The sequence below is a fragment of the Phacochoerus africanus genome, chromosome 2 (assembly GCF_016906955.1).
Source record: "Phacochoerus africanus isolate WHEZ1 chromosome 2, ROS_Pafr_v1, whole genome shotgun sequence".
Classification (NCBI taxonomy): Eukaryota; Metazoa; Chordata; class Mammalia; order Artiodactyla; family Suidae; genus Phacochoerus; species Phacochoerus africanus.
Window position 1 is genome coordinate 123,272,983 of NC_062545.1, and position 12,287 is coordinate 123,285,269.

Genomic DNA, 12,287 nt, shown 5'->3' on the forward strand with positions numbered 1-12,287 from the left:
AAATCTATGGAGACAAAAGATTAGATTCATGGTTGCCTGGGCTGAAAGGCAGGAGTGGGGAGTGACTATGACCAGGCACAGAGATCTTGCTGGTGTAATGGAAATGTTCTAAAACTGGACTAAGTAAAAAATATTTCACAACTCCAAACTGAAATCACTGAACTGTACACTAAAAATGGGTAAATTCTATGAGATGCAAATTATACCTCAAGAAAGCTCTTAAATAAAAAAAGGCAAAGATGTCTTATAAAGGCCTAAATTTTAAATTGTGATGAAATATACATAACATAAAATTTACCATCTTGACCATTTTTTCATGTACAGGTAAGTGGCATTAAGTACAGTCATGTTGCTGTGCTACCAATCTCCAAAGGTCTCTTCATCTTGCAAAACTGAAACTCTGTACCCATTTAAACAACTCCTGACTCTTCCTAAGGTCCCTGGCAACCACCACTGTACTTCCTGTCTCTATGAATTTAACTGTTTTAAGTACCCTATATAAATGGAATCAAAGAACATTTGTCCTCTTGTGACTGGCTTGTTTAACTTAGTATAATGTCTTCAAGGTTCACCCATGTCAGAACTGCTTTTTTAAGGCTGAATAATATTCCATTTTATGTACACACTACATTTTTAATATATTCATCTGTTAATAGATATTTGGGCTGCTTCATTCTTTGGCTATTATGAATAATACTCTATGAACATAGGTGTATAAATGTATTTTGAGAATGAATCCACTTTCAATCCTTTTTTTTTTGGTCCTTTTTTTTTAGAGCTGCACCCTCAGCATATGGAAGTTCCCAGGCTGGGGGGCAAATCAGAGCTGCAGCTACCAGCCTATGCCACAGCCACAGCAATGCGGGATCCAAGCCATGTCACAGCTCACAGCAATGCTGGATCCTTAGCCCACTGAGCGAGGCCAGGGATTGAAACCGCATCCTCCTGGATACTAGTAGGCTTTGCTTCTGCTGAGCAACAATGGAAATTCTTTACTTTCAATCCTTTTGGGTGTATGTCCAGAACTAGAATTGATGGATCATACAGTAAGGCCTAATAAGCATCTTTCAATTTCAGAAAATGGTTTGAATATCCATTATTCTTTAAATAGGAAGACAAGCATCTATTCCCTTTAGCATATAAATGGATCAAACATATAAAAACAAACAAAAAAGCTACCAAAGAATGCAAAAATTCCCTCAGAGATCTTAAGATGAAGGATGAGGATATGGTAGAGAGAGGACTGCATGGTTATAATCTATGTTTTTCCCCCAATGAACCACTGCTTACTTTATTTCTTTCGGTGTCTTCTGTATTCTCTCTAAAAGTTCCAGTTTTTAGAATTCCACTTTCTGGCTGTCCTTTAATCTTAACAAGCTGTAAAATTATTACAATCAGAAGTGAAATAAGACTAACTTTCCTTCAATATAAACCTACCTATAACTAGCTAATACAAGCAAATCCATCAGACTGAAAGTACAAAGAAAAAAAACAAAACAAAAAAAGAGGCTCTGAAGAGTTATATATATATATATATCTTTTTGTTTTGTTTTGTTTTTAGGGCTGCACTTGCGGCATATGGAGGGTCCAATCAGAGCTACAGCTGTCAGCTTACACCACAGCCACAGCAATGCCAGATCTGAGCCGCATCTGAGACCTACGTCACAGCTCACGGCAACGCCAGATTCTTAGCCCACCAAGTGAGGCCAGGGATCGAACCTGCAAACTCATGGTTCCTGGTCAGATTTGTTTCTGTTGTGCCGCCATGGGAGCTCCTGAAGAGTTTGATTTTATTGTGAAATGAGATATTTTAATTAAAGGTGGTAGGGCCCATATGGCATTTCTTAACACAAAAGGTAAAGAGCTAAGAAACTCTGATGAATCAGTTTGGGGGAAAAAGATGTAAATCATGGCCTCCATAAACACTATCCTTTTATTTAAGTATCTTATGATTTTGGTTACCTTGAAAGTGGTCATGCTCTAAAATCAATAAGTATTAAAGAGAATGAAGAGATTATAGAATTTCATACAAAGCAATATTCAAAAATGTAAAACCCATTTTATTTTCATTTAGTTATTTACTTTTTCAGCTGCACCTGTGGCATATGGAAATTCCCAGGCCAGGGATCAAATCCAAGCCACAGCTGCAACCTATGCCACAGCTGTGGCAACACTGGATCCCTAACCCATTGTGCTGGGCTGGGGATTGACCCCACAAAGCCACAGAGACAATACCAGATCATTAACCCTCTGTGCCACAGCAGGAAATCCAAAAAATCCATTTTATACCTCTTAGAACTTACTACAGTTTCTTTAAAAAATTCACTTTAGTTTTATATTAAAAAAACACTATAGGAGTTCCTGTGGTGGTGCAGCAGAAACCAATCCGATTAGGAACCATGACGTTGTGGGTTCGATCCCTGGCCTTGCTCAGTGGGTTAAGGATCTGGCACTGCCGTGAGCTGTGGTGTAGGTTGCAGAGATAGCTCGGGTCTGGCGTTGCTGTGGCTCTGGCATGGGCTGGCAGCAAGAGCTCCGATTCAACCCCTAGCCTGGGAACCTCCATATGCTGCTGGTGCAGCCCTAAAAGGACAAAAGACAAAAAACAAAACAAAACAAACAAAAAAAAGCAAAAAAACCCCACTACAGTATAGTAAAAACTTGTTAAAATTATGATAATTTAAATAAAATGTATTCCAGAATAAATTATGTATTTTGCCTACTTTTAAAATGACCATATAATTAATGCAACATTATAGGAAACATAAAAAAGGAAACTTGATCATCTCAGAACAATTTAGACTTGTAGGTGGGACGTTTGGCATCTATTCTAAATGACCCCAGAAATATGAATGTTTTAAGTTCTTAAGACTGCCTGCCCCTACGGATATCAAGATAGAAAGTACCTTTGGAATTTAACTGCATATGGATTTATAGGCAAATTACTTAACTTCTAAGCTTCAATTTCATTTGTCAATTGAATACCTCATAGAATTAACATTAGGAAGAACAAGTAAGATAATTTAGAAAAAAAATACCTGGCATATAGCAGCTATATGATGAATGATATTTAAATTGTAAAAGCACCTAACTTTGGATTCTCCTATGAATAAAGTTAAAAAATTTAAGAACATGGGCTTCATTTCCCTCACTTCGGGTGTCTAGAAGGTTTCTGCATGGGAGCTGCTTTTTTTTTTTTTTTTTGGCCACACCTGCAGCAAATGCAATTTCCCAAGCCAGGGATCAAATCCAAGCCACAGCTGTGGCAACATCAGATCCTTAATCCACTGTGGGAGCTGGAGATCAAACCCATGCCTCAGCAGTGACCCAAGCCCCTGCAGAGACAAAGCTAGATCCTTAACCTGCTGTACCACAACAAGAATCTTTAACAGTTATGGTTAGCAGCTAAGTGTTCCCTGGATAAATGTGGCTTAATATGAATTATTATTTTGGTATATGTGTGAACTGGTGCCTAAGTATGAAAATTAATGTTCAATAAAGATAGTATTTCAGACTTTCTCTTGTGGCTCAGCAGTTAATGAATCTGACTAGAATACATAAGGACGCAGGTTCGATCCCTGGCCTTGCTCAGTGGGTTAAGGATCTGGCGTTGCCCTGAGCTGTGGTGTAGGTCACAGACACAGCTTGGATCCTGTATTGCTGTGGCTGTGATGTAGGCTGGCCGCTACAGCTCTGATTCAACCTCTAGCCTGGGAACCTCCATATGCCACAAGTGTAGCCCTAAAAAGTAAAAAAAAAAAAAAAAAGATAGTATTTAACTTTTCATCAGAATTCATTTTCATACTACCAAAAATATATTTCCATTTACATGAAATGTAAAAAGGGCTATCGCTGTTCTTGCTATTATAAAAACTCATTTGTTTAAAGATGACATGGTACTAAAAATAGAAAATCCTAAATACACCACCAAAAAACTACTAGAGCTCATCAATTCATCAATGAATTCAATAAAGGTGCAGGATACAAAACTCATATACCAAAATCTGCTGCATTTCCATAAACCAACAATGAACTGTCACAAAGAAAAATTAAGAAAACCATCCCACTTACAATTGCATTAAAAAGAATAAAATACCTAGGAATAAACCTAAGGAGGTAAAAGACATGTACTTAGAAAACTATAAGATAATGATGAAAGAAACTGAAGATGACTCAAACAGATGTAAAGACATATTATCTGCTCACATATTATGTGTTCATGGATTGGAAGAATTAATATTGTTAAAATGTCCATTCTACACAAGGCAATCTACAGATTCAATGCAATCTCTATCAAAATACCAAGAACATTTTCCATAGAACTAGAATAAATAATTATAAAATGTTTATGGGAACATGAAAGATCCCAAGTAGCCAAAGCAACCCTGAGGAAGAAGAGAAGAACTGGAGGAACCATGCTCCCTGATTTCAACTACAAACCCACAGTCATCAAAACAGTATGGTACTGACACAAAAACAGACACATACAGATCAGCTGAACAAAATGGAGAACCCAAAAATGAACACACATTTAATTGGGCAAATAATCCATGATAAAGGAGGAAGAATATATAATGAGAAAAAGAGATCCTCTTCAATAAATAGTGTTAGTGATGGATCAGGCCTTTGAGCTACATAAGGAAGCATATAATTTCTTTCCATGCTTTTTATTGAACAAAATAATTCAAAGTATATATGCATTATGAAGTTCAACATTTAAAGAGCACTGACACTTTATTAATATTAAAAATAAACCAAGAGAGAAGGTGTAAAACAAAAAACCCCAAAAGCAAAAAAGTAAACAAATACATGGTTTTGGATAAAGTGGACAGCTAAATACAAAGAATCAAATTAGACTACTCACGACATGCACAAAAATGAATTCTAAATGGATTAAAGGAAGTTCCCATCAGGGTGCAACAGAAATGAATCCCACTAGGAACCATGAGGTTGTGGGTTCAATCCCTGGCCTTGCTCAGTAGGTTAAGGATCTGGCATTGCCATGAGCTGTGGTGTAGGTCGCAGACATGGCTCGAATTGCACATTGCTATGGCTGTGGCTGTGATGTAGGTCCCTGGCTTCAGCTCTGATTGGACCCCTAGCCTGGGAATGTTCATATGCTGCAGGTGCAGCCTTAAAAAGACAAAAGACAAAAAAAAAAAAAAAGGATTAAAGACTTAAATGTAAGACCTGGAACCATAAAACATCAAGAAGGAAACATAGATAGTACACTCTTTGACACTGGTCTTGATAATATTTTTTGCAGGTCTCCTCAGGCAAAGGAAACAAAAGCAAAAATAAATGGGACTACATCAAATTAAAAAGCTTCTGCACAGAGAAGGAAACCATCAAGAAAATGAAAAGGCCACTTACTAAGTGGGAGAAGATATTTTCAAGTAATAGATCTGATAAGGCATTAATATCCAAAATATACAAAGAATTCATAGAGCTTTGAAACATCAAAAAAAACAAAACTGATTTAAAAATGGGCAAAGAATCTTTTTTTTTTTTTTTGTCTTTTTGCCATTTCTTGGGCCACTCCCACGGCACATGGAGGTTCCCAGGCTAGGGATCGAATCAGAGCTGTAGCCACCAGCCTATGCCAGAGCCACAGCAACGTGGGATCCGAGCCGCGTCTGCAACCTACACCACAGCTCACGGCAACGCTGGATCATTAACCCACTGAGAAAGGGCAGGGATCGAACCCGCAACCTCATGGTTCCTAGTCGGATTCGTTAACCACTGCGCCACAAAGGGAACTCTGTAAAAAAATGGGCAAAGAATCTTAATGGACATTTTTCCAAAGAAGATACAAAGATGACCAACAGGCATGTGAAAATATGCTCAACATCACTAGTCAGCAGGGAAATGCACATTAAAGCCACAGTGAAATATAACTTTACACCTGTCAGAATGGCTATTATCAAAAAGACAAGTTTTGATGAGGATGTGGAGAAAAGGGAGTCCTAGAGCACTGCTGGTGGGAATATAAATTGGTGCAACAGCTATGGAAAACAGCATAGAGATTTCTTTAAAAATTAAAAATAGAACTACCATGTGATCCATGGTATACATCTAAAGAAAACCAAAACATTAATTTGAAAAAACATATCACCCCTATGTTCACTGGAGCATTATTTATAATAGCCAAGGTATAGAAGCCCATCAATAAATGAATGAATAAAGAAGATGTGTGGTACAATGGAGTATCAGCCATAAAAAAGAATGATATCTTGCCATTTACAACAACATGGATGGGCCAAGAGGGTATCACGCTAAGTGAAATAAGTCAGCTGAGAAAGACAAATACTGAATGATTTTATTCATATGTGTAATCTGAAAAACAACAAATGAACAAACATAAAACAGAAACAGTATAGATACAGAGGACAGGTAGTTGCCAGAGGGGAGGAGCAGGGCTTGGGGGGAGAAAGAAATAGGTGAGGGAGAGCAAGAGGTACAAACTTTCAGTTGGAAAGTCACAGGGATGAAATATACAGTATGGGAATATAGTCAACAGCTATGTATCTCTTGTGACACATATCATAACTAGACTAATCCTAGTGATTTTTTTTTTTTGCCTTTTAGGGCCACACCCACAGCATATGGAAGTTCCCGGGCTAGGAGTCCAATCAGAACTACAGCTGCCGGCCTATACCACAGCCACAGCAACACCAGATCTGAGCTGCATCTGTGACCTATACCACAGCTCCGGGCAATGCTGGATCCCTGACCCTCTGAGCAAGGCCAGGGGTAGAATCAGCATCCTATGGATCCTAGTTGGGTTCATTTCCACTGAGTCACAATAGGAACTCCTCATTTTGAAAGGTATAGAAATACCAAATTGCTATGTTACAGGAACTAACATGGTGTTATAGGTCAATTATACTTCAAAAACAAACACTTAGAAAAAGTATTTAATTTGTGGTTATTGGAGGTAGAAGGCAGAGGAAGGGGGAATTGAATGAGGGCAGTGAAAAGGTATAAACTTCCAGTTATAAATAAGTACTAGTGATATAATGTACAACATAACTAATAAAATTAACACTACTGTATGTTATATAAGAAAGATGTTAAGAAAGTAAATCCTAAGAGTTCTTGTCACACATAAAACTTTAAAAAACTAATTTTGTATCTCTATAAGATGATGGATATTCAGTAAACTTATTATAATTATTTCATACTGTATATAAGTAAAATCATTATGCTGTACATCTTAAACTTATACAGCACTATATGTCATTGTAACTCAATAAAACTGGAAGAAAAAAATGCAAAATATTTATTTGGTGTTCAAAATGGAAAGGCATTGTTAATTGAGTAATAGACCAAAAAAAACCCACGAAAAGCATGCATGCTATATTAAGTTAAAAAAATAACAACAAAAAAAACTCCTCCAAAATTATTAAAATCAATGTTGGGGAATAGTCAAGGGCAGAAAAAGGCAACAACATTAATGGAGTTACTGCCTCTATTACTGATTAGATGAATCAACAAGTGAAATGACATAGACCTGACCAAAAAAATCATTACACACAAAGATAAATATTGGTTAATCTAAATGTCACTGATTTTAGACATATTCTAAGCAAATACAAACTTCATCATATAAGTTTGGTGCCTAATTCCTCCATTCTGAGATCAGATTACATTTCACTCTAATCTTTTGATGATCATACATCAAGCATAAAAATGAAGAATGTAGCTGTTTATTTTGATTATCAAAAATATAATGCACAGAGTTGCCATCGTGGCTCAGTGGTTAACAAACTTGACTAGTCACCATGAGGTTTCGAGTTTGATTCCTGGCCTCACTCAGCTGGTTAAGGATCTGGCGTTGCCATGAGCTGTGGCAGAGGCTGGCAGCTACCGCTCTGACTGGACCCCTAGCCTGGGAACCTCCATATGCCACAGGTGTGGCCCTAAAAAAAAAAAAAAAGACAAAAGACAAAAGACAAAAAAAAATATATATATATATACACACACACACACACACACATACATAAAATGCACTCAGTTCCCACTGTGGTCCAGTGGATTAAGGATTTGGTGTTGCTGCAGCTGTGGCATAGGTTGCAGCTACAGCCTGGATTCAATCCCCCACCCATGAAGGAATTTCCATATGCCACAAGTACAGCCGCCCCCCCCCCCCAAAAAAAACCCACAAAAAGAGAAGCACTTCATAAACACATAAGGCAGTTCCATTTCCAACCAGAGTAGGTAAGCAAATGCAGGTGGATCAGTACAAATCTACCATCTCCTAGAAAACCACTTAAAATATCTGCCCTATTTATGGAATGCTACTGGAGTCATCATCTTATGTACATTTTATTATAGTTAGTTTGCAATTTGCGCTATTTCTGCTTACCTTGCCTGAACCCGAATCTCCTGCCACAGAAGCATGGGGCATATCTCCTGCTGACTGTTTCTGCATTTCTGGGGTTGGACACCTCTTCCCCCTGTCTTCCACAGATTTCTTGGCATCGGTAGTTTCATGTTCACTTTTACTTTGTCTTTTTACTCCTGTTATTTCTCTGCCCTTCTTTGCTGAGGTTTCTTTATCTTCTTTCTTGGCCTGTTCACTTTCTCTCTTTTCCATTTGCTCTTTTGCATTTTGTTGCTTCTCTGTGATTTCATTTTCTTCAGCTTCCTGTTTCTTTCTGTCTTTTTGTTCTTCTTCTTCCCTTCTCAGTTTCTCTTTCTGTTCCTCTTGCTGCCTTTCTCTGAGTTCTTTTTCTTGTTTGTTTTTCTCCATTAGAAGTGCAGTTTCTGCATGAATACGAGCTTTTTCTTCATCTGTTAACATGGCAGTTGGAGGGGGGAATATTGGTTTTGTGGAACGATCAGGAACAACTCTTCCATCCTGAGGAGACTGTTGCTCGTGATCTGTACTTTCAGATTTTACTCTATGATCTTCAGGCAATTTGACTGCTGGTTTTTTAGTACGATCAATCTATATCAACAAAAACAGAAAAACATATGCTTCTGTCAAAATCCAGGAATGTATTAACCTCAGTTCTTGATATCAACTTTTGATAAAAGAACCATCACTTTGTGGATACAATATGTACCAAAACATCTATTTATAAATTATCCTAAGTCAAAATTTCTCATAAAACAGTTAAGTCCTCTTGATTCCACATTTCTAATATACCTTGATGTGTTCTGTATATGAAGAGTTTGTTCTAAAACATAAAACCCAGACCTGGGCATACCTAGACTAAAGTTCCATCTCCACGTCCCCAATTGCCCATTCATTATCTCAACGTGAGCGTCTCCCATATACCACAAACCTCATACTGACAAAACTGAATTCATAATTTCCCCCAACAACACATGGGTGTGACCACCATGCAAATAGTTAAGTCAAACCAGAAAAATGAGAACTTCAGATGTTTTAAATTTATTTTTCCACACTGTTACCAGAATAATCTTTTGGGGGGGGGGGGGCTGCTCCTGTGGCATGCAGAAATTCCAAGGCCAAGGATCAAAGTCGAGCCATAGCTGCGACCTAAGCCACAGCACTGCACTACCAGGGAATACCTTAAAACCTTATTTAAAACAGCCTGTACTAAGATCGCATCTAAAATCCTTGCCATGCTTGTTTGGCCATATGTAGTCTCACTTCTGCTTGTCTCCCTCATTTTATCTCATACTCTTGTACACACCAGACATACTTGCTGCTCCCCCACCCCACCATTCCTCAAAGATGCCATGCTCCTTCCCAACTCAGACCTTTATATCAGCTGTTCATCTAGAAAATGCCCACCACAACATTAGGTCTTGGCTTAAACATCTCTCTCTTAGAAAAGATTTCCCTGATTCCCTAAGTCTAGCCAAGTCCCCTAATATACCCTATATATTCATAATACCCTATTCTTTTCCATCACAGTACTTATTGGGATTCTTTTTTTTTTTTTGTCTTTTTGCCATTTCTTGGGCTGCTCTCGTGGCATATGGAGGTTCCCAGGCTAGGGGTTGAATCAGAGCTGTAGCTGCCAGCCTACACCAGAGCCACAGCAACGCGGGATCCGAGCCACGTCTGCAACCTACACCACAGCTCACAGCAACACTAGATCCTTAACCCACTGAGCAAGGCCAGGGATCGAATCCGCAACCTCATGGTTCCTAGTCGGATTCGTTAACCACTGCGCCACAACGGGAACTCCCTTATTGGGATTCTGATTAAACAACTGTGATTGTTTGTTTAAAATCTTTCTTCCCTCCTGTACATAAGCTTGAGTAGGGGAGAGACTGCCTGACAGTAAATAAATGTTGCAGAAGGAAGGAATAAAATATTCCATAACAACTTTTATAAGAGGTAAGATACTAATTACAAATTGAGTAATCACCTCAATTTAATGACATACTAACCCTACAAAATTGTTAGAAGAGACCCTAAGATTATTTCTTGAGAATATAGTTTACTGAAACAAAAATGAGAATATCTGCTGGTAACATGTACAGTGTTCTTACAAGATAAACTGTATGTTCCTTCTCTTTTTGCCTCTTAACTTACAATCCATTTTTCCACTCATCTTGAAAGCATAGGTATGACCATGTTACTTTCAGGTTTAAAATTCTGTAATGGTTTCCTTTTGCTATGGGATAAAATTCAAATTTGATCAAAGTCTCTCATGAAGACTTTTGTGCACTTTCCCAGTCTTATTTGCTATCACACTCCCCTCTCTCCAACTGAGAGCTCTGCATAAGCATGTCAAAGATACTCACTGATCCCAGAGCATGCTTTGTGCATTTAGTAATACAGTTTTCTACTTGTTTATTTCATCTTCAAATCCTATTCACCCCTTAAAGCTCAGATAAAAATACTACCTCCTCCATGAAGACCTTCCTGATGATTCTCACTCTCAGTCAGAATTTCCCTCCTTGCTCTCTGCTTCTGCAACTATTAAAAACAATTAGGATATTCTGCCTTATGCTATGGCTGATTGTGTCCATGTCTATCCTTCTAAACATCAGACAGAATCCATGGTTTTACCATATTTGTAAACCTTCACATTTTCTTTCATATAGGAAATCTTCTAAGATATGCTTTGCTTGGAGTTTCCGTCGTGGCGCAGTGGTTAACCAATCTAGCTAGGAACCATGAGGTCGCGGGTTCGGTCCCTGCCCTTGCTCATGTGGGTTAACGATCCGGCGTTGCCGTGAGCTGTGGTGTAGGTTGCAGACGCGGCTCGGATCCTGCGTTGCTGTGGCTCTGGCGTAGGCTGGCGGCCACAGCTCCGATTAGACCCCTAGCCTGGGAACCTCCATATGCCGCAGGAGCAGCCCAAGAAATAGCAAAAAAAGGACAAAAAAAAGTAAAATAAAAATAAAATAAATAAATAAAATAGGCCTGATCTAATTATGAAAAAAAAAAAAGATATGCTTTGCTTGGTGAATTGCACATATCTTGGAAAGTCACAAAGGGATTAGGGTCAAATAACATGGTAAGTTGAAAGGAAGCCCCTTTTAAAATTTCTTAAATTTACATTTTAAGAAAAACTTATTCTATGTAGTCTTAAGACTTAATATGAAATATTAAAGCAGACCTTTAAAAAAATGAAGAAATTAACTACCTCGTTTTACAAAAAAACACTAAATTTTCTAATCATAGCCTGCTCCATAAATGAGATGTCACCCACTTCAAAGGTGAAATACATCTGAAGAAAAACATTAAAAATAAATGCTAAAAAACATTGTTAGACTCTCAGCTTTTCCTTACAATTCTCATTGCCTCTGAATTGATTCTATGAACAGTCTTTGTCTCCTTCCCACCTTTGCTCAGGAGTGGGAAGCAGTCCTGGCTGACACTTCTGCCCTGGTGAGGTGGCTGCCAGAGAATGTTGCTGCTAACTCACCAGTTTCTTGTATTTTGGAGGAGGTCAAGGCCAGGCCCCCAGCTGGCTTGAAAAGGAATACTTTCAGAATTTTCTTTCCATCACCTGGGTGGGGTGTCTTTGGTTCTCATATTTCCCTAATAAACTCAACTTTAAAAAATAAAAAACCTTATTGGAAAATGCATAATAGAGAATTAGCTAACCTTTAAGTATATTCTTTTTTTTTTTTTTTTTCCGCTATTTCTTGGGCCGCTTCCACAGCATATGGAGATTCCCAGGCTAGGGATCGAATCAGAGCTGTAGCCACCAGTCTACGCCAGAGCCACAGCAACGCGGGATCCGAGCCGCGTCTGCAACCTACACCACAGCTCACGGCAATGCCGGATCGTTAACCCACTGAGCAAGGGCAGGGACCGAACCCGCAACCTCATGGTGCCTAGTTGGATT

General features: G+C 38.4%; 1 protein-coding gene across 6 annotated transcripts in view; it reads right to left on the bottom strand.

Moving 5' to 3' along the window:
- Positions 1-12,287, bottom strand: part of USP8 (ubiquitin specific peptidase 8) — a 68,302-nt gene that overhangs the window by 15,218 nt on the left and 40,797 nt on the right. For 5 of the 6 annotated variants that reach the window (XM_047766368.1, XM_047766367.1, XM_047766369.1 and 2 more), the window contains 2 exons: positions 8,369-8,953; positions 1,291-1,377 (listed from right to left, as the gene is read on the bottom strand). In XM_047766368.1, the coding sequence (XP_047622324.1) occupies positions 1,291-1,377; positions 8,369-8,953 (672 nt within the window). The remainder of the gene's footprint in view (positions 1-1,290; positions 1,378-8,368; positions 8,954-12,287) is intronic. The other variant, XM_047766370.1, reaches the window with a different exon arrangement.